The 27,681-nt window shown below is 38.8% G+C and overlaps 1 protein-coding gene across 24 annotated transcripts in view; it reads right to left on the reverse strand.

The window, feature by feature from the left end:
• LMO7 (LIM domain 7) overlaps positions 1–27,681 on the reverse strand; it is a 196,546-nt gene that overhangs the window by 9,969 nt on the left and 158,896 nt on the right. For 12 of the 24 annotated variants that reach the window (XM_058682605.1, XM_058682673.1, XM_058682753.1 and 9 more), the window contains 15 exons: positions 26,195–26,337; positions 24,437–24,869; positions 22,376–22,687; positions 13,715–13,829; positions 12,432–12,593; positions 11,466–11,653; positions 10,444–10,504; positions 8,460–8,516; positions 8,272–8,313; positions 6,538–6,563; positions 6,152–6,256; positions 5,273–5,368; positions 4,533–4,867; positions 3,618–3,683; positions 1,489–1,541 (listed from right to left, as the gene is read on the reverse strand). In XM_058682605.1, coding sequence (XP_058538588.1) covers positions 1,489–1,541; positions 3,618–3,683; positions 4,533–4,867; positions 5,273–5,368; positions 6,152–6,256; positions 6,538–6,563; positions 8,272–8,313; positions 8,460–8,516; positions 10,444–10,504; positions 11,466–11,653; positions 12,432–12,593; positions 13,715–13,829; positions 22,376–22,687; positions 24,437–24,869; positions 26,195–26,337 — 2,194 coding nt within the window. Of the gene's footprint in view, positions 1–1,488; positions 1,542–3,617; positions 3,684–4,532; positions 4,871–5,272; positions 5,369–6,151; positions 6,257–6,537; positions 6,564–8,271; positions 8,314–8,459; positions 8,517–10,443; positions 10,505–11,465; positions 11,654–12,431; positions 12,594–13,714; positions 13,830–22,375; positions 22,688–24,436; positions 24,870–26,194; positions 26,338–27,681 lie in introns of all 24 variants that reach the window. The other 12 variants (XM_058682770.1, XM_058682740.1, XM_058682701.1 and 9 more) reach the window with 7 other exon arrangements.

Genomic DNA, 27,681 nt, shown 5'->3' on the forward strand with positions numbered 1-27,681 from the left:
ACTGGGAACTGGGAAAGAAAAAATTTTGGTTTAAGATAAGGGTTCCTGCCAGGAAAGACAGCATAACAGCTGGAAATTTACACTAGGACCAGATAATGGAAGGTCCTATGTGTTAAGGAGAAGGAGGTGATCATAGAACCTAACAAACTAAATTCTATGAGCTTTAACCAGAGGTTACAAACTAGACCAATTAGGGCTATAGATGTGTTGTTTGGCTCACAGAGGTTTTAAATTTTGTTTATCCTTGTCAGCACTTAAAAGATTTTTTAAAAGGTGGATTTTCATTAATTTCTCTTTTTTTTTTTAAATTTTTTTTAATGTTTATTTATTTTTGAGACAGAGAGAGACAGAGCATGAACGGGGCAGGGGCAGAGAGAGAGGGAGACACAGAACTGGAAGCAGGCTCCAGGCTCTGAGCCATCAGCCCAGAGCCGGACGCGGGGCTCGAACTCACAGACCGTGAGATCGTGACCTGAGCTGAAGTCGGACGCTTAACTGACTGAGCCACCCAGGCGCCCCAATTAACTTCTCTTTTACAACAGAAACAGTTGGCCCTCACAGGCTTGCATTCTCCCACAATGCCGCAGCAGGCTGGAGCTGGAAACAGCTATCCATCAGTGGGCATGTCCACCAAATTCAGCTCAATCCTCACCTGGACCTTCGATTCATTCATATAACCGGCCAACACCCTGCTTACCCAAAGACTGATATACAAACCCTGTTCTAAATTGATGCTTTACGCTTGGGGTTCCCCCCCACTTAGTTATATAATTTCAGTCACATGCATTCCTTTTATTAATTTTTTAGTTAATTTTTTAATGTTTATTTCTTTTTGAGAGAGAGAGAGCAAGAGCATGAAAGGGGGAGGGGCAGAGAGAGAAGGAGACAGAATCTGAAGCAAACTCTGAGCTGTCAGCACAGAGCCTGACACAGGGCTCAAACCCACAAACCATGAGATCATGACCTGAGCCGAAGTCAGATGCTCAACTGACTGAGCCACCCAGGCGCCCCACATGCATTTCTAAAAGCACACTTTATACTAATAATATCAGGTTCCAGCTCATTTTTGCCAAGTTAGTGAAATGATTATCATTTCGGACTTTGGGACACTTGGCACTTAAATGTACAATTTCAAGTTTATAAACAATTTTTAAGTCCCCTGGTATTCTGCAGAAAACTTCTCTGTCCTATTTCCTTGGCTGCAAGATGAAATCTATACAAAACCATCAGCAGCACTGAAAAATGCCCATATTTCATTAGCTATTTAAAACCATTTTAATCTCCCAGTACCCCCTCCATTATAAAGTAAAGCCAAAATAACCACAAGATAGTTTTGTTTTTATACACAAATGCTAAAAATACTTGGTATTTTAATTATGTAATCTTAATGAATCTGAAATATATTGACTTTAAAAATACCGATCATAGTGTGTGATAGCATAAACAAGCAACTGTGCTGAGGAATTTGGGGGGAAAATTCACATTTACCATTTTTATTTGTAGGGTAATCATCCAGTTCAGTAGTGGATCTGGATTTATTCCTACAAAACAAAACACAACATGTTACAGATGTCTCATTAGGAACATCTTTTTTACATTTGTGATGTAAGAACACCAAAAAGATTGCTTTTTAAAGCAGTTGATTTATTTCCTATGTCTGTTGAGAGCAACATTTATTTTCATACTAAGGAATTTTTCATGTTGTACAAGGTAGCATAAAACAGCGATGTCTCTAAATGAGAAAACAGCTTAATGCTTGAAGCAGATATAAATGTGAAGATCCTCTCCAGTTTGTAGGATGATTAAGCCTATGATTTTTGACCAGTCTGTGTACTTTGATTCTCTTCCAGATCTCGATCTCACAGGCTATACCAGACATCTGTCATCAGATTACCTAACATCATACTGTCCCCCACTTCCTTCATGCTGCCCAAGGGTCAAGAAGTTGACTTTTTGGGCACTAGGGTACTTACTCCAAAACAGCCACTGACCAATGCTATCTTGGCAGTGCAAAGAGGTACTCACCTGTGCTGGCATAGGGAACCTATGAAGTTACCTGACTTTGTAATGGCAACATTTAGGTTTCTGTATCAACCCATGCTGTTCTCATTCTCACTCTTCAAGCACAAGAACTCCAAATGATAGTGGTAATAACGAATAATATATGTTATCATACATACACATAACGTATGCATAGAGCATACATGTGCATATATACAACATATAATAATGTGTAGGACATAATAATGTATCACAACTGTTAGCAACTTTCATGATGGTTTCATTTGTATTAACATAGAAAATACTTTTATTACAAGGTGTCCAGCCACACCTCTTAATGCCTCTCAGCCCATGCTGCATCACAAATGCCTAGCAGTGTTTTATATTTCCAGGAGTTACTGATTTTGCCTCTGCAATCTATTTTCTCAAGGTAATAAGCCACATAAATAAAGATTATTTAAATATATAAGTAAATGCATATCTTTAAAAAGAGAGATACACATTTTAATGATCCACAATTACCCAGAAACCTTCACTATAAATAAGGCCATCCATCGCTAAAACATTTTCTAGCTTCATGTCAGCCCATTACTACCTATATATTAATGTTCCCTATCGACTTGGAGTCCTACTCAGTCATCCTCATTGCCCATAGAGATGACTCTTTCCATATATCTAAGGCAAACTTCCTAAAGAAGAAATGTCAGCTCTGAAAACACAAATTAATGGTCATACACTGGGAATGTATAGACAGAGTTCTATCCAGAAGTCCTTAATGGTTTCAGAACTGCAAAGCATTTTAAAGTTACTTTCAAACATTAAATTTAACACTTCAGGGAATTTTAAGACATATATAACATTTACTGGAATTGACCGGTAGCTCTAATCAGCCTAAGGGAAGGCCGCAATTCTCATTTCAGATGTCCACACATGACTTCGAGTAAGCTTAGGCCATTGCTTGTAACCTCTTTAAAACAAAAATTAAGATAGATTGCCGAAGATGAACACACTTCTACCCAGCGTCCATTCCCCTCGCATTGTGGCTCCTCCTACGCGGAAAGAGGTAGAGTTTTTCTCTCTTCTGTGAACTCGGGCTGGCCTGTGACTTTAGGTAATGGAATGTGGCAGAAGTGTTGGCGGGCTCGTTCAGAACCTAGACTGCAAGGAGCCTTGCATGCTTCTTCGCTTTCCCTCTCTCTGCTCAGCCACCACATACGTAAGACTGCACTGGCTTGCTGGGTCTTGAAAGACACATGGCCTAGTTGTCCTCACCATCCAGCTGACAGTCAGCCAACTCCCCAAAGCAGAGCTGCCTAGTAAACCAGTAGCAGATGTATGAGGAGCCCAATCAATTAGAAGAACTGCCAGTTAGAATCAGCCCCAAAATACCCACAAAACCATGTTAAATCACTAAGTTTAGGGGTAGCTGGTTACACAGCAAAAGCTAGTCCGTACAAAGATCAACCAGCAAGATCTTTGTATCCCACCCCCCCCCCCGACACACACACACACACACAGAAAAAGTTAAAGTAGTCCTACAAAACATCTAGGCAAGCCCTCAAATATTCATTTAAACCAATTATTCCAACCATATTACAATGAGATGTCCTACATACCTGTCACTAGGAAGCAACCCTGGGGATTTTTCCTCTCTCTTTGGTAGATCATAGGAATCAATTGGCCTAAAAAGATAGAGGAGTTTATGGTAAAACTATCAGACTTCAATGCCTTTCCTGAGCTTGAGGAATTGATACCAAAACAATGTTATTCTAGCCTCTTTATGAGACGGCCTCTGGATAAAAACTAAACACAAGTATTTCAATCAAGCACTGCAGAAAGCAGAACTACTAATAGCATATTTTGCAATTTATTCATCCCACAGATGTATACCTGCTACTGTTCTAGGGCCGGGCTAGAGAAGCAAACAAACAAAGAAGTATTAAATGTAATTCTTATGTTTCAGTGGGCAGGAAGGCCACAAACACATAACATAAAGCATGGTATGTCGGGAGAAGGGGTGGGGAAAAGACACATATTTTAGATGAGGTATTCCAGAAAGTCTGAGAAGGTGACATTTGAGCAAAGACTTAAAGAAAATGAGTAAGACAAACAAATGCGTGAGGGAAGACGTCTCCAAGCACAGGGACTGAGAAATGCAGAAGTCCTGGGGCAGGATGCATTGGAGAGTTTCAAGGAAGGAAAAGGAGGCCAGTGTGTCTGGAACAGACAGAGTGAGGGGAAGAGTAGTAGGAAGCTACGTAGACCACAGGGCCAAGACCCAGCTCGTGCAAGCCTTCTAGGTTACTACGAAGACTTGGGTGGTGTTCTAACACAACAGAGAGCCATCTGAATAGATGTAAGCAGGGAAGTAAGGTGACAGGATCAGGTATACAATGTAAAGGGTTTCCACTGGGCTGCCTGTGTAGAGAATGGATGGTAGGGATCAACATAGTGCCTCTGGAGTGGGGAACGGATACAACTAAGCCAAGCCAATTTAAAATACGACAGTGCCCTTCGGCTGTGGGACAAACCTTCTATACTGGTATATTCTGACTGAAGTTTCCCTCTCTCTCTCTGCCTGGTGCTTGCACTCCTCGGCCTCCGCCGGATGCCTCTTCTGCTCCTGCCCTTCCTGATACTGTGGCTCCTCCGGTGTCCTCTCTTTCTCAAGAGTTAGTTGCTCCTGCAGCTTCTTTCTCTGGTCCTCGTCCGCACCCTCCTTTTGCTGCTGGCTCCTCTCCTCTTCTCCTGCTCGGGTTCCTTCCCGGTCGGAGGACTTGGACCCCTCACCCCAGGTGGCTTCCCAGCTGGCAACGGCAGGCTCCCGTGCAGTCAGAGAAATGCTGTTTGAGTTCAGGACCATCAGCTCCTAGGTGACCAGGGAGAACAAGAAACCCGTCCAAATCTGTGTCTTTCTATGATGTCATAAAGACAGATCTATAGTCAGTTTTAGAGACTTTATTGCAGTTGGCCTGGAATTCCACTTGGAATGATGGTAAAAGTTTCACTGCCAACAAAGCCACACATGGGTGACAGAGACAGAAGAAGACAAAGGTGCAGTTAGAGTTGATTAACACAATTATTTAATGATACTCTAGAGAAACTAAGAGAAAGGTTGAAACATCAAAGCAAAATTCTGATAAATCAAAGCTCACTGTATTTTCCAAAGAGCTTGTGTTAAGTGAATATGTGGCCAAAGCCAGGTGAAATATAGTATCTTCCGTTTTTCAGCTAATTTCACCAAGACAGAGAACACAGCATACTCCAACACTACCTCATTCAAGTACTTGTAATTCTCTCTCTCAGCTTCCTGCTTAGCCCTTTGCCACTCTTCCCTGAGTTTCTCCTGCTCACGTTGATATTTTTCCTATAAGAAGAGACAGCATGTTAGTTAATTAGTTAATTAACAGGTTAATGATGTTAAACAGAATCTGTTTTACTAGCATTTTTTTTCTAGCTCTACCATTCATCTCAATCTTTAAAGGCAGTGATATTATTTTAACCAATAGGACTTCCATCCCTAAAGTACAAAATAGCTTATTACATTGGGGTGTCTGGATGGCTCAGTTGGGTAAGTGCCTGACTCTAGATTTTGGCTCAGCTCATGATCTCATGGTTTGTGGGATCGAGCCCCACGTCGGGCTCTGCGCTGACAGCATGGATTCTACTTGGGATTCTCCCTCTGTCTCTCTCTCTCCCCTCGAGATAAATAAACTTAAACAAATAGCTTATATCAAATTAAAACACAGTCTGAGGGAAGGGTAGATACTCAGAATTGAATCTATAGCCACCCTCTACCACAGCTGTAATTGATTAGAGCCCCTTGCTAGCAAGGGGGCTGGATTTCTCTGCAACAGAATAAGCACACAGCGTAAAGGGTGTTAAGTCCTTACAACCCATACACTTCCCACATGTAAGAATTCCACAAAACTGTAGTGCCTCATTCTAAAACATACACGGGGTAAATAATTATGTAAAAAGAGGGCTGGGAAAGTTTCAAAATAGAAATGTAATTAACACAAGATGGGCTACCTATCAAAAGATTTGTTAATTATGAGGTTATTAGCTTTTAACTTTTTTTTTTTTAATTTGCTTCACGATGCTGGTTGACAGGGACCAGTTCCTGGGAGCCCATATATTTCTGCTCTACCTGCAGAAGGCGGTCCTGCTCCTTCTGCCACCGCTCCTGCCGCTTCCGCTCCTCCTCTTGATCCCATGCCCAGCGACTCGGGGCACTGAGGGTTGGAACTGGAAGCTAACCAGTCAGAAGAGAAGATGTGCAAACAAGGAAGAACATGTGACATCATTGAGTCATCTACTGAAGCACTCTCGCTAACATGAATTATTCATACCACCCTTTGCCTAAGCAGTACCAGAGGAGGCTTGTCTTTTCATCTCAAAATAGGTCTTTCCAACTTGGAAAGACTGCTCCTTGATAAATTCTTATGCAACTGAAAATAAGCAATGCTACTCGGTGCTAATTCGGTCCCACCAAGGTCACCTTATTTATTCCAAAAACAAATGAACACTACTTACATCAGGAACCACAGAATCGGAGCTTCCTGTATTGCAGCATGTGGGAAAGGAAAAAGACAATAAGTTTTTTCATTTCTGTGAAATAATTCTTTTCAGAAAGTCTTACCAGCTGTTTGTATGCCAGTATACTAAGGGACGTCAATGATTTGTTTTAAACCACAGCAGTATCTTAGTTTTTCTCTTTAATTTCATCTGCTTGTCTTTTACCTCCCAAAGTCAAAGTCATTTAAAGAGAGAGAGAGAGAGAGAGAAACTGTGGATGCCAAAGGTGAACCCTAGCTTCTGTTTCTAGAGCTGGACTGATGGTGTGTTCTAAAGAGGTTTCGGGGTTCTTTTATGAATAGACTTGGTAGTATCTCATAGCTCAGCCTAATAGGGGGAAAAAAAAGAATTTCAAGTGTTACAACATCTACAAATCAAAAATTTTACTTGCCACTGTTCAATTACGATGTGACAGCTCCCAATCACATTTTCCAGGTCTCCTTGCTAATAAGCAACTTTCCTTAAATAAGACCCCACAAAAACATGTTCAAGAAATCTTTCCCTTCCCTCTCCTCTATTATTTGAAGCACAGATATTCAACTTCATGTGTAAGGCTATGGGCCTAGTATCACTCTTTTTATTTGTAGGAGGACTACACAAATGTGGGTCTGTATGTAGGACAAGGATTATAAACAAGTAAGCAAATTTCATGAAATGCATTATCATACAGTATTTATTTAATTTTCCTGAAACCTCAGCTGTCTGGTAAATTTATTCACTCGCACATTTTTTTTTAAGAAAGCTGCTTTGAGACTTAGGAAAAAGTTCTTCCCTAAAATAGCCTGTTGAAGAAAAGTAAGTGAACATTAGAACAGAGCAAGAAAAGGAATTGTTTCAGTTCAGCCAGTTTGGGCTAGGAGTATCACATGTTTCAATTAAATTACCACAGAAACACAGGAATTTAACAAAAATGTCAAAAACACGAAGGATACTGACACAAATAGACCTTGCACATGCATGGCTGATAAGCTGTTCTTATTTATGGTCAAAAAGAAACCTTAATTTGCCAAAGGAAGGCTAGCAGATCTAAAAAAAAAAAAAAAAAAAAAAAAAATCCATAAGTCCAGGAAGTATACTGTAAGACAAGTGTGTAAAGGATTTTTGATTATCTTAAAAGTAAGAAACAACAACATTTAGACACCAACAGCACACTACTCTCTGTGCCATTGCATCTCAAATGTTGGCTATTACTTTTAAGTTCTTGATAGCACAGCACAGCTGGAAATGCATTCGTGAGACACGGCGTTAGACAGACGTGACAGGGGTAAGAAATGCCACACGCATTAGCACATAAGGCAGAGCTGCTCAACTACACCAACACAGTGATTCTCAAGATGCACGTTGTTGGAAGTACAACCAAAATTTACATTTGATTTGCTTTAGAATCCACAGAGCGCTCCTAGTAACACTCCAGAGCCATCACCCCAATACCAATAAACAACTCTGCTCTTTATTAAGAGCACGGTCCATAATCAAAAATTAGAGTTTTTATAAATGTTCAACAATTGTATGTTGGTGTAATCTAATAGTATGCAATTCATAGGAAGCAGTAAGGCGTAAGTGAAGTTCCTCGTTTCTTACTGTCACCCAGTGGAAAGAAATAAGTGTGTGTTTAACAGCATCTCAATCTTTTAATTAGAAAACCAAAAAAAAAAATTCACAGGTATACAAAGACACGCAAAGACCCATTACCACAGAGGTAGACCCATGAACTGTAAGAAAAGCCTGACGACCCTAGGAAAAGAATGGAAATGGGTTACGTTGCTTGGTCATGACAGCCAATTGAAAGGCTCAGTGCCCAGCACCACAGACGACTAGGAAAGAGTGGAGAATGGGAACAAGTCCATGAAAGTGCATGAATTGTTAGTTTGGTAGTTTACCTTGTTCAAAAAATTGTGATCGCCTTTTTAAGTTTTTCAAAGAAATAGGTTCAGATGCTAGTTGAAAAATACAAAAAAAAAAAAAAAATCAATACCATGTCATTCATTTTAATCTCTCACCACTGGAAAACATTTGACTAATGTCTGCAGCTCTAGTTTTAAAATGACAAAACTGATGGCCATAGAAGATATGGCACAGAGACACATACTTTTAGAAATCTATACTACATTCGGATTAGTAGAGGAACTAATTATTTCATTAATAAATTCTAGCAGATAGCATCATAGTTTCACAGAAGCCCCATGCTAGATCACACAGCTTTAGAGAAATGAACATTAATATGTTTTGCTAGGTTAATCAATCCAAAGTCTAGAAGTCCAAGGAGAATTGTTTGCAACTAAGAGTTTTCACAGTAATAAGTAAAAAATGAACTGAAAAATAGTGGGGAGGAAGACAAGAAAATAAATTAATACCCAGAGAAAGACGAAATAAAAACAAATGCCCAAATTAAAATATTCTTCTATTTTGCCCTAGTAACATCCACTAACTTCAAGTAAATGGAGTTTAGTCCAGTAAAAAAAAAAAAAAAAAAAAAAAAAAAAAGAGAGAGAGAGAGAGAGGAAAAAAAGAAACATTCTGACTTCTACAGATCTGTTGCAAGGTTATGGCAAATGATTATTACACTTCTGTTTATTCATAAAATGTAAATGAAATTATTACTTGACACTAGTTGGTGCTTACTTCTCTTAACAAACCCCTCAAATGACAGAACAGCATACAGTGCCAGTCACTAATGACAAGTTCAGTGTCTTATTATCTGTTTGCTCTGCCTGAATAACTGGTAGAATAGGACCTGGGGATCTTGGATTTAACATCATAAATCAAAAATAAGTCAGGTTAGGGGCACCTGGGTGGTTCTGTTGGTTAAGCATCCGATTCCCGATTTCAGCTGAGATCATGATCTCACGGTTCATGGCATGGAGCCCCGTGTCCACGCAGCGCAGAGCCTACTTGGGATTCTCTCTCCCTCTCTGCCCCTCCCACACTCGTGCTGGTTTGCACGTGTGTGCACGCACCCTCTCTATGTCTCTCAAAATAAATAAACTTAAAAAAAATGTTAGGTTTGCTTACAAAACTTCTTTGATTAAGAATGCAGTATCAGACAATTAAAACACAGTCACTTGTAACTATCAGAAATTTAACACCAAAATAAGTCATCAATAAAGGGAAATTTACAAACTTGGTTTGGCTTTGACCATTATGAACTGGCAAATGCAGGTGCAAAGCCATCAAACTGCTATGAAGACCCAGCCCGACCAGAGCTTAGCTTCATGGTAAAAGGAGTTTTATCTCCTTTGGGTCTCTCTCTCTCCCTGCCTATGTGAACCAGATCTTTCTTACTTATTTTGTATGCTTAAGGAATAGCACATAGTATGTGGTGACAATTACTTATGAACAGACAGAAGGAGGAAGAGAGCAGTGACTAAATTCCTAAAACAAGATCTCCCTAGATACTACGCCTGCCTTGTCATTACAAATGGGTACTTTTCGCTAATAACTGTTATTGCCATTGCTCTACTAAGACTAGCTGCCTATGAACTTGTCCTTTTCACCACAATAAAGGGGAGCAGGAAACTTCATTCATCGTTTCAGATTTAACGAAGATTCCCTCTGCCAACATACCATTGCAAGAAGGCTAATGGCCTCGGGAAACCAGTCTTTCTTATTTGGCTTAGACACACAGGCACTCAAAGCTCCTGGGCATGCTGCCAAAGCGTTGTTTGCAGTTCCTGAACTATTCAAACCCTGGAACTGAATGCCTTTCCACCTGGCTGCAACTGGATCTGCGTGCTAACCTTTTAGTTTCAACTTGCATTGGGATCAGTTTTTCTTTGCCTCTATTCTGACATTAATTTTTATAATAGCAAAACTTGAATGCTAGCACTTCTATATTATAAATATAGTTACAATGGTGATGTTTACCTTTTGATTCAAAAGTATTACTTTCATCACGAATTCCATTTATTTCCTTGGATTCAGTATTCTGGAAAGGATAAAATGCCAGTTAGCATCTATTTCCTCAACTGGACTTTGGGTTTAAATGATGCATATCCCATTGGTGAAAATATCTTAATAAGGTGAGTTTTTCAGGATATTAATGTATTTCTTACAGCCTTTTACATAAATAGAAAAAAATTTTCATTATTCTTTAATATTTGTGGAAGGATTAATGACCATCTATCGATAAGCATGGATGACTTTAAATTCAGTCATTCCTTTTCCAAGAAACATGATATGCCAAATAATTAGTTCACTTAGCTTGTATTGATGACTAAGCAACATAAGCACATAAGATTCTTCAGCATTTAAGCATTTCTTACACAATGTAGCAGGAACTCCTTACTGGCTAAAAGAGTATCTTAGATAACAACAACTATATCTAGGGAGTCGATATAAGCATTTATTTGAAATTTTAAATTTAACTGATACTTAGGAAAATGCCTAGACTGTAATTATTTTTCATCAATTAATGTCACTGAATATCTTTTAACCACACATCTAAGTCTAACCATCAAATTCACCTACATAAGAAACTAAACATGCTTCATGAGGTTTTAAAATAAGTATAGTAATTGTGTACAATTTACCTGTAAAGACTAAAGAAAGCATAAACAAATTACAGTGTATAATTTTACATTATTACTACTTCATATCCACAAAGATCTGAGGAATGGGCATAATGATGAAGATTGGTAAGAAATACCCGTAAAACAACAGTACAGGATCTTTTGATTTTACCATTATGTAACTATTATTCTATTAATAGTAATGCCATAGGATTGTCAAAAATACATTTTTACTCTCATTCCTATAAATTATGTTATTCAACTAATGGTTTTTAAAGTAGCATCAAAATTGTCCAAATAAATCCTTTCCCCCACCCACACAGACTTCCTACAGATACTTTGCTCTACACAAATACTCCCACTTCTCAAAATACTTACAGAATGCTGGAGGCTTTCCGAGAAATCAGTCGTTACTGACAGATTTGAAGATTTGTCTGAGTTGTAAATTCCAGAAGTTGTATCAATCCACTTTGTTTCAGGTGAACCTATAATTTTGGTAGCCATACTGGTGAGATTGAGGGTTTTATGCCGTGTAAATGGCAGGGAAGGTTGGTCTCTGCCCCAGTCTGATTGGCACATGGTGATCAAGAAATGAGTACACATAAATGTTGGAGTGGAAAGAACAAAGTTACTGAATGTACATATACAAAATGAACATGTAAAAGACATACAAACAAATCAGGTAGCGTGTGAAAGAAGTCAAGAGTTCCGTGTTTTGACCAACAGATCACCTTCCAAAAACACAAGGGTTAGATGATGTTAATAATGTAAAGACTAGCAAATTTGCTGAATCTTTCTGTAAGCCAGGATAGAGTATCATATTTTGATATCATACCTTAACAGGTAGGGGGAGGCTTAATGCCCTTCTCCATCTACCCTCAACAGCTAAGAAACACAATAATAGAATATATACTGAAAGTTCCTTGAGCATGAACAACAGCAACATGACCAATTGCCTACCATGTTCTCTCTCATACCAGTTAGTTACGGTGCCGTAGAGAAAGTAAAATCATAGCGTAATTCTTAATACTCAGCATTATTATATGACTCCCAAATGCAGGTGCAATTACAATAGCTTCCAGTTAATATTTGCATTCAAAGTCAGTCCAGCATGTAAATCAGCCGGTAAATAATGTAAATTCAGTAAATCTGCTAGTGAAAAGTCTTCAGACAGAATAGTCAAGGAAGTATCATTCAAGACTTGTGACAGCATAACCGCAAAACATCTTGAAGCCAAAAAATTTTTAAAAACTGAGGAAGACGTTATTGAAGCAAGCTGTTAGAACCGCTTGCCAAAGACCAGTTCCCGATTTAGAAAGCCAGACGGTGGTAAAACCAACTTACCAGACTTTCCATAGCGCCTGATATCCATTACTAGGTTTCCAGTTTCTTGAGCATTAGCCATGGTCGCCTCCCACTCTTTTGTGTCCTTATATGAAAACTTGGTGTTGTTAACAGCAATAATTTCATCATCTACCTGTAGCTGAGAAAATTCTGCTGGGCTACCTAAATAAAGCAAAATCAATTAAGGAACCAATAATAAAAAATTCTAAGCAAACAAACAACAAAAACAACAAAATCCATGTTCTACCAATTGCTTACTTAAAGAAAAAAAATGCCTTCTTAATGTCAACTAACCATCTCTTATATTTTTCAGTTAGGGTAGATCCATGAGGTTTTTTTTACATTATCAAATATTTGGGTATCCACAATATACAAAGCAGCAAAGGCATTTTTCACTCCACACTAAGCATCATCATTAACATGCAAAGGAGAAATAAGCTCATCTATTCAATAAAATTTATTACCTTCCTAGGAGCAAAGAAACATTTTTAATTATTTTTAAATTAAAAATGTGAAATATATTGTACTTGAATTGAGCTTCCAAAACCAAATGTACCCTGGAATGGATTTTTTTTTTAAAAAAAGAAGAAAAGGAAAAAAGCAAGGCCACTTAAAACTGCTTACAATTGCCACTTACCATTACCTAATTAAAGTCTTTTTTAAGAACTTTCTTAAATTAAAAAAAAAAAAAGCAGTGTTAGCATGCACTTTTATATAGCTAAAACATGTAAGTGAGGAACTCCTCTTAACAACAGTAGCTTTCATTTGAATTTTAGGCCTTGTGGTGATATCTTGCTGAAGACTGCCTGGGACTGACTTGATATAACCCCAGATGGGGAAGGACTTTTGTAAAAGTCCTGAAGCATCCTGAGGACACTCCACGGACAACAGATATATTAGGATGCTCAGAAAACATCAATTTATTATACAGCACTTAAATATCCACCACAGACACAGCCAATCATGGAAGGTTCTTTTTGAATTTCCAGTGAGGTGTTGTTTGGTAGCATTTCCAAATATAAAACCTAAAATTCTGACAAACGAATTCTGTAAAGGTCACAAAACTAAGACCCCACAAAACTCAAATTAATTAGGCAAAGAGAAAAAACACTATCAGTCTCAGGGAAGTCTCGGGGAAGAGGATGCACCTCCTGGCTTTCCTGCTGCACTTTTCACATGTATTTTCTCCTCCTACAGCAAACACACTAATTTCTGGAGGGGGTTGTGAACAGCATAGGATAACAGGGGGAAGAAAGTTCAGTAGAGCTAAATCAATGATTTACCTGCTTCAATTGACGCAACGAAGATCCCAGAAAACACCCATTTTACTGTAAACCCAAAGTCAAGACCGCTCCCAGGCGTCTGGTGTATGCTGATTCTCATATCACTGAACTGATCCTGAAAACAAATATGAACCAGTGGGATCAGGTGTTGCTGGCACCCGCAAGGAGGAAAGTCTATCCATGAAAGGAGGGAGGCTATATTCAAGGTACACTTGAATTATTTCATGATAGACCAGGAGCATCCATCTTTTTAACTTGGGTTTAGTAAAACCCTCATTTATATAAATATCAGTGAGTTAGCTTTTCTGATAAAATAAGGGAAAACTTCACATTAATAGATATTTTTCTTCACACCAATACTTTAAATCAGTTGGACATTAATAAATCTTGGGCATATGCTCACCATACAACTGGGTTTACTTTATAGACCATTTGTTAGTACCCAAATAGGAAAAGAGTAAGAAGATAGACTGTGTGCTGTTTAAGGGTACAAACTGGCAATCAGTAAATGAGCCCTTGAGACGTAATGCACAGAACAGTGAATACAGACAACACCGTATTATGATCAAACTCGCTAAGAGACGATAACTTAATTATTCCAACCACTAAAAAGAAAATTATGTAAGGTGATCGAGGTGCTAATTATCACTACAATGGCAATCATATTACAATATATAAATGTGTCAAATATATATACTAACTATATACCTTAAATGTATACAATGTTACAGATCATACATTTTAATACAATGGCATTTTTGAAAATAGCAAAAAAAATTGTTAACCATTTTAAAAATGCCACCATAATTCTAGAAAAAGTATCTCTGACATTTAACATAGCTGCATAATTTCAAGGGGTTCATTGACACACAATCAGCTAGCTGTGGGGTGCCTGTGGGACTGACACCACCCCCTAAAGAGCGCCTGAAGCTTTGGCAAGGTGTTGTTTGCCCCACAGCCACGCGAAGATCCAGTGATGAGGGCAGAGCCTTCGCACAGCTATGGGACATGGAGCGATGGCACCTCAGAGGAACCACAGGTCAGATGCCAAGAGGGACCCTGCTGAGACACGCTGAGCAACAAGTCACAACCTCCTTGAAGTAACAACAGCCAGTGAGCCCAAGAACGATGGCCTCCCGGACAACAGCCAGCCTCCACCACCATACCCCACGGCAGCAAATTCTCGGGGCCACAGACTCACAGCCATTTCCAAAACAAATGTTTTAAGTTTTAAACTATACAATGTCTGTGAACATTTCAGTTATCTTTCATAATTTATGTGTTTCGTTTTGGGTCAACAACAGATATGAATTTTAACTTGCCATTCCCAGACTAGTTTCAGTCTTTGATTCCAAATAATTAAGAACTTAGACTAAAAGAAAAAGTTATTCCTAAAGCCACTAAATTTCCCAGAAAAAAAAAAAAAAAACAAACCCTACACATTCTCCACTACAACGTGGCCGTGAAAACCAAACCTAGGGCCAACTGGGCAATTCATAAAGCTTTATGCCAAAGTTTTTCCATCTCTAAAACAAGTTTAAAATCCATGTGAGTATATTCTGAGAAAAACTGATATTATATAAGAATTGAAATAGAAGGCAAGGAAGACACTGAACCAAGAGCTTACTACATTCTATGGACACAGAAGTGCTTTAACATTTACTTATCGTTTGTTCAACATACACTTATTGTACATCTATTCTGTATAAAACACAGTGCCTAGTTCTTGGGAAATAAAGATGGATGAGGCATGGTCCTGGCTCTTGAAAAATAATTATTGACTCTTCAAGAGTTGGGTATGGAATTATTTTTTAAAAATCTGTAGCTAATGATACAGAAAAGTCTTCATCAGATAGCTTGTAAAGCAGTTTAAATACAGGAACCCAGATGCAGGTAGTGAGAACACATTAATAATCAGCCTGATGAACACCAATCTCCAGAATAAAGCTCTGCTATGAACAGAAAAAATTACTGGTTAGTTCCACTCCTTAACCGAAACTACCATACACTTACATTAGAGATGACTCATTGAAAACAAGCGGTCATCACCACACTTAACCGTCCAAAAAAAAAAAAAAAAAAAAAATTCAACTTACAGCCATCTACAGAATCTATTGCTATAAAAGGGCACAGAGACAAATGATACATTAGATATTCAAGATACTAACTGATGTTTCTTATCTTGAAAAATAAAAGATATGATGGAGTTCAAATAAATAGTCTCAAACCACATAAAAAGAATACTTTGTGGGAGACAGCAAGTGAACATTATCCTTTTCTACCAAAAATAGGATAAAAGAGAATGAGCTGAAGCTAAAGATGAAAGAGCCTCACAATTTTATTAGACAAGAAGAACTGTCTCACAAAAGGATATTCTTACCTTGGAAAGAAGCCTCTACCTGAACATATTAAATAAAAGGGCAGATAACCACCTCTCAGAAACAGTTAACAGGCAACAGCCTCACTGCGGCTGCCAGCAGCCTGACACACTATAAGTGTGTGGGTCCTTAGGACTATATACAGGCAAAGGAGGAAAGAACCCCAGGAGCAATTACAGGTGTTTTTCTATCAATAACCAGGTGACCTCTGGCCTGTCCTTGACTCTAGCAGGAACTTCTCTCTCATAATGATGTTAATTTGCAAGCTTTTTGTTTTGCAAAACCCTATTTTCAAATGAAAATTTTATGTAGACCACTTCCCTCCCAAACCAATCCATAAAAGTAGCTATAATTTCAGTTTCAAGCTGTAATTTCAGTGGCATGGCCTGCCCATTATGGCAGTCCCATAGGCATTGCTGTGGAATCCTCCGTCCTTGAATTAGATTAGCAGGGGAACATATCTATAATTATAGTTTAGCATAAACTATTCAGCAGTGATTTCAGTTAGGATTTCTACTTCCCTATTTATCTCTGCAAGACACATGCCATGTGAATATTCCACAAACAGTCCATGCTTTTCATGCTTCAGAAGATGATGATAAGGGAATTATTACTGCTTGAACTAGATAGAACCAGAAATATAAATTCTTGGGGGAAATCTAGATTCTTGATGACTGATAAAGAACCACGTCAAGTGGTTCCAGTTATCTATGCAGGAAAAGATATGAGTATGGTTATGAACATATCACCATTTAAAAATAATTTCCCTCAAATTAGATACAATTTAAACAGAAGTATACACTGAAAGCTGAGCTTTTTAGACAACAATATGATGATCTATCTAGAGTAGCAATGACCACATTTAATTTTAGGATATCTGATTAATTAAGAGTTTCCTCTCACCAAAGATGAGAAGTGGTGGAAAATAGGGTCAGTCTTACGTACTAACAGGTCAGAAAACTATTCTCCCCAATTTTTTTTTTATTTTTTATTTTTAAAATTTTTTTTAACGTTTATTTATTTTTGAGACAGAGAGAGACAGAGCATGAACAGGGGAGGGTCAGAGATAGAGGGAGACACAGAATCTGAAACAGGGTCCAGGCTCTGGGCTGTCAGCACAGAGCCAGACACGGGGCTCGAACTCACAGACCACAAGATCATGACCTGAGCCAAAGTTGGCCGCTCAACCCACTGAGCCACCCAGGCGCCCCTCTCCCCAATTTTTCAATTAGATAAATGTGTTGACTTAAGGGAAGCCTTACTGAAACTGACAAAATTAAAACACTCTATAGTCATAAGTAACAGAGGAAATGTATCAACTTTGATTTTTGTATACATGATTCTTTTGCATCATGTTTTCAGGGTCTGAGTAGGGTGAGAACGTAGGTGGGTGGCCCCAACTTGTGGCACCAGAGCCAGTCTCCTTTGCCACAGGCACATCTATACCTACTGGCTCCACTTCTCCATTCCAAGAGGCAGGTGGTGTTTCCAGCTCTATAGCTTTAACTCAACTCATTTCAAGTTTATCTCTTTCCTACCAAATCTGTTTCCGATCCTCCTTCCACCAGGCACTACCACCGATTCCTGCTTTCAGAAACGGTCTTCTCTGTCATCCACTATCCCATTTCCCCCGTCTTGTCCTCCATCTGTCTGGCCGCCTCTCACTTTCACTAGTGTGCTCTTCTGTCTGCTCTCCTACGTTCACTTCTTGTTCTTCCCTAGCCAGCCTCCCATCTTTCTGACTACAAGCTTTCCTGAGTTAACCTCTTTCCTTGCTGTGTCTTCAGCTACTGTCTCAGCCCATGATATCCAAAATTAAATCCATGACCTCTTCCCAAACCTACTCTTTTCCACCTCTTGTTTCTCGACTTTGGTCAGTTACATCACGACTTGACCAGATGCCCAAGTTAGCAACACCAGGGGCTCCTCCTCCTTCCCTTCCCACCCCAGTTGCACACAACAGCCCCCACTCTCCACCACACACATGCCTTCATAAAAAGTGCTCCCAAGTCCTCAGTCCATAAATCTATCCTGAATCATCCCATTCTTTCATTGCTCTTCAGGTTACCATCTTAATTTAGAGGGGAGACCACAGCCCAAACTAATGCAGCCAGCTTATCATTGGCCATCCTGCCCCTGACGTTCTTTCCCTCCACCTTCTACACAGCTACTGGAATTTCAGTCACAGAATATGCCAATTATTATTACTGTATGCCATTTAAAATTGCTGGTATCTACTTACTACCTATTGGGGAGATTTCAAACTCTACCTTTCAGAAATTCTACATTTCAGATAACCATACAGCTTCCCTCAAAAGCAATTTGAAGAATGACTTTATCTTTATGAAACAGAAGATATTTCAGTCCCTGTTGGCTCTAAAATTCTAGAGATACAACAAAGTTAACATGAGTTAACATTTGGAGACTTAACTTCACATAAGGCAGTTCTCAAATTGGAGCTTCTCATATTTCAAAAAAAATTAGGGTCAGAGAAATTACATTTGTGGCCTAAGCACTTAACCAACCCAAAGCAAGTTATGTAACTTTCAGATCTCAAGTATTTCATCAGTAAAAGTGGGGATAATATCGCCTAATTTGCAGTCATTGGGAGGATTAAGCGAAACATTTAAGAGGTACCAAGGTGCATGGCTGCTGTGCCATAATTATTTTCTGTTCCCCATGGAAACAACGTTATATATGTGTATAAATGCTGGTTAAGCAATTTCCAGATCAACTAAAGAGAATCCTATTTAATGCTCACGTACTTAGCTCTGAAGCCAATAGAACTCAGTCAGCCTTCAACTAATATAGATCCAGGCACTGTGCTAACAGTCATCAGGACAGGCTTCTTCCTGCCCTCCCAGAGAGAAGAGTCTAGCAAAGGTGACAAGTAAGCACAGTGCATGGGAGGCAGCTATGACACGGTCAGCCCTGGATACTATTCTAAAGGGACACTATCACAGGCTTGCTGATTAAGAAGCAAACATGAAAAAATCATCCTTCCTTCTAGGTGTATCATCTGGCTTCTGGGTACAACTTTAAAAAATCTGGGGCAGTGGTTCTGAAATGTGGATCTGGGTGGAGTTTGGGAGAAGAGGTCTCTGACAAGAAAGAACAGGAAACAAAACCCTATAGATGACCAATCAAGGGGAAAGTTGTCAAAGTGAATCTGGGAGTCACACTCTCTCCCCTTGCCTCAGGGTCACCCTCAGGATTGCCCTGGAAGCCTGGATCAGAAAAAGAGGCAGGAAAAGAAACAATACCATAAGAGAAGTACAGGAGAAAAGGCAGTGGAGAGGAATGAAATCCCTGCTTGGCAGTGGAGATGGGAAAGAACCTATAAGGACCTAAATTACCTGCTGGACCAAGTTCATACTTCGGTTTGGTGATCAAGGCCTTGACTGCAATTCGAGTCAGTAAATACAAAAATGCCAACTATGTGTAAAGGCTGTGGAGGGTACAAAGAATACCAGTGAAGGAGAAACGGTGAACATTTAGAACAAGGACGAATTCAGCAAATGACACTTTCAAAGGTGAAAAGTTCAATTCCAACTAGGGGAAGAAGAGGTCCTGATTTACAAAGGAAGTGACCCTCCTGGGCTTTGAAAGAACAGGAGGACTTCACAAGACAAACATGGGTAAAATGAGCATTTTAGAATGTGTGAACAATAAGAATGAATATCTGTGATGTGTTTAAGAAAGCACACTAGGTGCTCAAGAAAAAGCAAGCGGTGTTGTATGGCCAGGTCACCTATTTCCAATTCTTTTTTCCCCAACATAGTGTGGTGCGGGCGACCTTGAGTCAGATTGCCTGGTTTCAAATCCTGACTCCACCACTCACTACCCTGTATGGCTTTGGACAAGGAACATGACCACTCCACGCCTCAAATTCCACAACAGCATAACAGGGATACAAGGATCACTGAGGACTAAGAAATAGCTTGAGAAGCCTGTCTGGCACATGGTAAGCACTCAATAAACAGCTGTTACAGCACTATAAAGGGAGTTGGGGACCAGTGTTGAGGGACCACAGGGCTCTCCTGAGTGCTTTGAACTTCACCGAACAGACCACAGAGTGCCACTGGAGGCTTTGCAGCAGAGAAATTACCAAGGGCAGCCTGGCCTTCTGCAAGTCAATCTAACATCAGGCTTGCATAGAATGTACAAATACATGTGACTATTTACAAAATATTTGCACTGATGGGGAAAGGGCCTGAGAATCAGGGTAGTGAAAACAAAGATAGAAAAGAACATCATGGGAGATGCTGGAACAAAGAAATGAAAGGAGATTACTAGTGAAAGCATGAGTAAGAAGGAGAAAGGAGACCTGAAGAACACTTACAAAGCTACCAAAATATCTAGATGTTCACCCACATATTATCTGTGATTTTTCTATTCTCTGAACACCTAGAATTACAGAGTGTGGACAAACATTTGGAAGGGTGTTGCAAACACCTCTGACTTATTAGTCATTGGCTGTCCTATTCCCAAGGCAAGCAAGCTCCTTCTCAGTGACAAGAGCAGGTGACGGTACCCGAGATGCTTTCTTCATAGTGCAAGCAACTCAGAGACAGGTAAGTCACCGTATGACATACACATGTGTTCAAGCATTCCAACTGCTTTATTTGGGAAAGCCTAATTTTGCTTGGTAGGATACCATTTCAAGCTTGGAGACACAGGAGCATAAATCCATTAATGATGAAACCTGGATCCATGCCATGTTAATTCAGGTCCTCTGAACTGCAATAACCTGGAACACACCCCCACACCACACTTAGCCTCTTGTTCTTAATCCCTGGATGTAGCTAGGCAGCTGCCACCCCGAGGGAGTGACTACCCCCTCATGCACAATACATTAATGAGGCTGTTCTGTTGAGTTTGCTATTTGAAAAGGTGAAGGCAAACACACAAGTCCCAAGTCCGTAAAACAAAAGACACCTTGTTTCTGTTTTTATTATTCACCCACCGGTACCTTATGTTCTCCAAGTATATACCACAGGCGCTTGTTCTGATCCACTCAAACTTATGATGCTAATGATATCTTTCTCATTCTTTACAAATGAAGCAAAAAATTTACAACTCATGATTTTAGTAAGCTGAAGAAATATTTTTAGATCTATGTTTGTAAACATGCATGGGAACAACAAAGACATATGCCTAAATGTTAACAACAAGTACCTCTAAATGATGGGACAACCAGTGGCTTTCATCATGTATACTTTCCTGCATTCCCAAATTTTCTCAAGAACAAAGGACTCCAAAATCAAAAGAAGACATAAACTTGTAAAGCTTTTCTGTAGTAAATATACCAGACCCAATTATTGCACATAGTTATTTCGTTACTATAACCTAAGCCAAGTTATATACTTGATGCTGTGCCTTGGAAAACACATCTATTCCGGTAAAGCACCAGAGAATGTCTGACAAGTCAAAGAATCACACTAGCTCCTCCATGCCAAGGGGTTCATACAGCTATCAAACTGTTTAACAAAGGTATTGTTTTGTTTTGTTTTTTTAAAGAAAAGCTTTCTGTTCTCTGGACAACCAACAACTTTTAACTTACATGTAAAACATACTGCATTCATTACCTAGTAATTCTCTTGGTGATTTTAATTAGGAAAAACTATAAATGGCCTCCAATCATTCTTCATCTGATGGTATATCTTGTTTGGACTCCAAATGTTACAGAACACAACTGTCCTACTGTAATTAAGCCTCAATATTCCCTTTAAGATGCAAGAAACGGGACAAAATTGTAGACTTTCTAAATCAGTATTAAGTCACTAGATGGTTTATACAAGGAAAGAAATGCCGAGCCCCTAGAGACCAGCATGTAGCATGTGTACCAATTTCCCCTTGTGGTCAGTTAATTTCCCTGAGAAAGGGCTTTTATTACTCACTTACCTGTTAGGCCTGAATCTATAACCTTCCAAGTGACCCCCACAGCTGAACCAGGGACTGCTGAGTACTAGAAGTATAAGGCAGCAGTTGCTGAAATGAGGAGTAGAGAGAAAAACCAGCCAAACCCTAAAGAGACTCGTCCAGCAAGCCTCGATTCACACACATCATAAGGGTAATCTGCATTCATAAACTCAAAGGTGGAAGAGGCCTCCTTCTTCCCAAGATGTGCTAAAAATAAAATGCAATATTGTTTTCCACATTATCAGCCCAGATAATAATGCCTAGAGGTCAGAAACATGGTTTGCAGATTGAAATACTTATGTTTCAGAGCAATGGGTGACGAAGAACCTCCCCAAGATAGGGATAGTCTTAAAATCCTCACCTGTGAGGATCTGGAGACCTCTGTCTGTGGTGAGCTTCCCCCTTCTCCAAGCTCAGACATTAAGTCAGGGCCAGATGGTGAAGACAGTGTGGCTTTAGAAGTGGCAGCCTCTTCCTGGGAAAGCGATGAGAAGGAGAGGGTAGGAGACGGCAGCTGCATCACACCTTCTCCCACCGCTACTCCCTCTCTCTCACTGGACTTGCTGGTAGCAAGCTGGCTCGTGTCAGGTTTGTGCACAGAGGTGCTGACCAAACTGCTCTGAGTTCTCTTCACATATTCGACATCTCCGTTATACTTCCAGCCATCATCCATCTAAAAATAAAACATCATATTAAGCTTGGCCTTGTTAGATTTCTGCTTAAAAAATACATACACTAAATACTTTAAAACTATAAAAGTAACGTACCTCCCACAGCAACCAATGCTAAAAGCTTGGAGCACGTTCTTTCATGCTAATGGATAGACACATGATGTTTTGGGAGGAGGACTTGTTTTTATAAAAGTGTTGATATTAAAACGGACTTCTGAAACTTTCTTTGCTCATTTACATCATTCTGATGGGTTTAATAGATCTCTAGACTAGACTTTTTAATTATTGAATGCTGTATAGTAGGGATATCTACAAATTAGTCACTTGATATGTATTTAATGTCGTTTCAAGTTTTCTGTAACCTCCAAAATTATTGCAACAAGAACCTACATATTATTACAATTGGAATATTTATTTTCATAGGTTTCCAAAAGTATACTTGTTGCCCAAAAGATATTTTATGTATAATAAATGTAATATTAAAAAATCTAATGTAATATATAAATTATATGTATATGTGTGTGTGTGTGTATGTATATATATATATATATATATATATATATATATATATATATATATATATCTTCTCAAAAAATTATAGCAGTGCACTCCTAATGTAATGTACAAGAATGGCTGTGTCTCTACACCCTTGTCAACACCGGACGTTTTCAATGTTTTAAATCTTTGTCGGTCTGATGACTGAAAGCTGTACATTTCATTCTTGCTCTAATGAAGTTGAACATGCTTCAATGTGTTTTATGTCATCAGCCATCTGAATTCCTTCTTCCTTAAACTGACTACTCATTTCCACATGAGTGCTTATCTTTTTTGTGCTTTTCTAGTGCTTATCTTTTCTTACCCATTTGTAGGAGCATGTTAAATCTTACTGATGTTAACCCTACATCTAGAATTCATCTAACATTTTTCTGACTCTATAAATTGTCTTTTGATATGTTAGTAATGAGTCATATATGTTTGATTTTTATGCTACCAAATATATCTCTATTTTACTTAATATAATGATTAGGAGTTCCCTGGCTAGTTCATGCAGGTTTTCCTTACCTTAAATATTTCTTTCAAGCTTTTTCTTAGCTTTTAGGATACAATATTGGCAGAAGTAGAAAGAATTTGAACACTGATCTTAAGACACAGAGTTAAAATTAATACATCCACTTTCAGGTATGCATTACTGCTTCATTCTCAGGGCAAACAACTGCATTTTCTATATTCTTAAAAATCCCAATATAAATAGAACCATGAAATACATTTTAATAACCACTTTCAAGCATAGTAAATTCTAATAAAGTGGGTACTCAGAGGAAACTAGAAAGCTGTTCATAAGGCACCTGAAAATATTCAGGTTAAACCATATGAAATTGCTGTTTTGTAGGTCAAAAAGAACTATTAGCATCTTCACATAGTTCAACCTAATACTTTACAAAAGCTGTATTTGAGAAAACATAACACTAAAAAAATGCTCTGCCTTAGAAAGAGGTTATTCATTGTTTAAAATGTTATCAGCCTTACTTTCATTGACTTTAAAGTTTAAAATAGTTCCACAGAGTTGTTATATTTTAAGCATTAAATGTCTTTTGAATCTAAACTGGCTGGAATTGCTTTATACATAAGTTATGTACATTTTATACATCAAGTAAATGGAGCTCAAACTTCTGCATAAGTTTACCAGCACTGTGCTCCTGAGAACAGACTAAATGAACTGGGAACACATTTTTTTTTTTTTTTTTTTTTACCGTGTAGGATCTCGGGAGTGATGAGATTCCCCTTGCCTGAGAGCCAAAAGGTCTAGGCATGACCACAGATGTTAACCTGGCTGTATCAGTTTTCTGGTAACTTCTGGGGAGAGAGGCTGAAATTCGAGTCGACTCGGTTTGTGTACTCGGTGGATGCTGAGAAGACAAAGGGTCTGGGTGTTGTTCTTCCATGGGGCTCTGAGAAGAAAGCTGAATTTCCGCTGCTGCAGCGTCCTCTCTTTTTGCAAAAGTTGTAGAATCTTGCTTAGGAACTTCTGCAGAATACGTTGTCTCCTTCTCTTCTACTCTTTCACTCTGGTAACTTGCTTCTGACGTGGTCAGTCTAGGGGAAAGCTTTTCTTCGTGCAAGATATCATCAGAAGAATGCAACCTCCTTCTTGATACAACTGCAGATGTTTGATTTCGGGATTCCCTTAGCAGAAAGAAGCACACCGTAACCATAAAGTTATGCATTTAGCACAAGGAGGTAGAGACACACGGGTTACTTTGGCAAGAACATAAGACAAAGAATAAAAAGGCTGCCGACTTCACACAATAACCAATACAATGGTAATAGAATAAATACACGTGATTTTTTTAGTGCCACACTTAAAAATTGTAAGAACTGGACTTTTGTTTTTTAAGCAGGCTCTCAAATACTTCCAAATACTGGAGAGGAATTTTTTTTTTAATTGTAAAGAGTTGTTAATAAGAAAATTAAGATATTTAATAAGGGATTCTTCACAAAGCTTTACCCACAAGTTCATAAATCTTCCCAAATTAGCACACTGTAGACATAACTAACTTACAACCAATCTGAACCTTCCAAAAATGTGGCTTCCTTTACAAGATTATGAGCTTTTTTTTCCCCTGTACACAATTTTAAACAATTTAGTGAAAATAAAAGATTTCCACAAAGGACTCAGACTTCAGGAAGATCAAGTTAGGATATGATTTCACACAGCTTGAGAGAACTCACATGGACAATTGTTACAGATTAAAGACACCATTCATATTTATAGAGAACTTCATGAAACATCCTCGTCACTCCTGTTTAGTAGGGAATACCTTTCAAACTGCATTGCCTTTAAGTGAAAGAAACGGTGTTTACCATTTGCTTCTAGGGCACAAAGGAGTTTTGTTTAATTTCACCTGACAGCACATTTCCTTTTTGACATTATCCATAAAGCATATTTGCCTTCCCCATGACCTAGAAATATTCCAAGGTTTCTCACAGCAACTGCTCTACAGGAAAGTTTAAATTGGACCTTTATCCTGTCACGTTGCAATGCCAAAAATACACCCCCTCCCATTTACGTTTATATTGTCTTCTTTTAAAATATAATTTTAATCGCACCACTAAAACGTGAAAAGGAACTTTATATTTTACACAATTTGGAAGAGTGGGACCTGGTTTTATTTGGCCACTCCATTCCTAAATTCACTTTAAAAGGAGAAAAAGTAGTTTATTTTCGGCACCAATTATAGCCAACACCATCCAATATCACATGTGAATATACAATGTAAAAATCAGGAAGTAAAGCACACTATATTAAGCGCCCATTTCTTTTGTTAATCCAAGTCACCATTTATTACAGCAATACTTTGCTTTTTCTTTACAGAGCAACATACTGAGACTTGAATGTCTATCTGTTTATGGTTTAATATTGGCATACACCTTCCATTACACTACACTTACATAAAATAAGGATTTCTAACACTGGTATCTGCAACCATGAGATGCACTAGCTTTCTTACCTGTCCTGCAGCATTTCCTTAAATGTCTTAGAGCTTCTCTCAGACTTCTCAAGTGCCTGCTTTTCAATTTCTTCCCTCTCTTCTTTTTTCTTCTGCAGATCTGAAGTGTAGCTTTTTCGACGATCTTTCCATTTTGCAAGGTCCTAACAGAAGAAAATCACATCAGCACAGGCATACCTGAATTCATACACACCCTTTCTAGCAGTGGGAGACTGCCAGAGTATCCCATTACATCGCTGAAACTATTCACTCCAACTTGATGCCAAGGTGCCCTAATTTTGCTTTTTATAGCTGGCGTTTCTGTACCAACCTTTATCTCATGTGTCTGTCTAAAAAACCTGACCTAGTAAGATAGACCCCATTACTGTTTCTCCTGCCTCCCTGACCATTTCACAAAGAACGCTAAGTGCTTGTAATTGGGTGCCAGGTCAGAAAGATCAGGGACTGTTTCAAATTTATTCTCATGTCACTCCAATAATCTGTCTGTCATGTGAAATGGCAGATTTCACGAGTACAACTGGGACAGAGCTAGGATTGCAATGGTTAAGCATGACTGCACGCTCTTTCATCTAACGTACACCCAGCTCAATCCAGAAGACCACAAACATGCAGACGCAGAAGATGTGGGTCCCCTCAAGGAACTCTTGGTCTTGAAGGGAAAGAGACTTGTCAATAAAAGTTCAACAGTGAATGAATGCGATGATTGGATTGCACAGGATGGTGGGGGTTTGAAGGAGAGGGAGTGGTCAATTGTACCTGAGGCAGCGGAGGGCAGAGTTTGGAAAGGCTTTCCTGGGGAGGCAAGGCTTGAGTACATGATTTCGAAGCCAGTAAACTCCCCCTACTGACAGGGCAATAAGGAAGACCACACAGGAACAAGTGTATCTGTTTCCCATATTCCCAGGAATAGAAGTCTAACCTAGCTGGCTGACCCCAGGACAATCAACTTAATTTTCCTTTTAAATTAGCCCTAGCAGCCTAAGCTGGTTGTCACACTCAGGAGTTTAAGACATTTTTCTATGTCTCCAAAATAGAGAAATGCCATGTTAAGAATTACTGGTGGCATTTCAGTCCAAACAGAAGCACAGGTCTCAGACTAAACTAAGTTTGCTTTATACCTTTAAGAGTAGACAGGGCCACTCCTGTTTAAAAACAGCCTGAAGCCAATACAAACTACTTCCAAAAAGAACAAAAGCACAGTGTACATTTAGTCCTACAAGATAATCAGCATGAATTTTCATCTGACTTGACTTAATGGATAACCCCTCAATAGTTATTTTCATACCCAAACCACCACCATGTATTTTGGCAAAGTGACATTGAATTACTGTTTCTTGATAATTAAATCGAGTTCCCAACTAAAAGAGACACTGGAATTTAGTGTCAGCCAAGGCAGAGGGTTCTTATTCATTTCATAGACTCTAACCTCTCTGAAAATGAACATTTACTATCTCTGGCCCTCTTGTTCATTTTAACACTCTGCCCTT

Source organism: Neofelis nebulosa, chromosome 1 (genome assembly GCF_028018385.1).
Source record: "Neofelis nebulosa isolate mNeoNeb1 chromosome 1, mNeoNeb1.pri, whole genome shotgun sequence".
Lineage (NCBI taxonomy): Eukaryota > Metazoa > Chordata > Mammalia > Carnivora > Felidae > Neofelis > Neofelis nebulosa.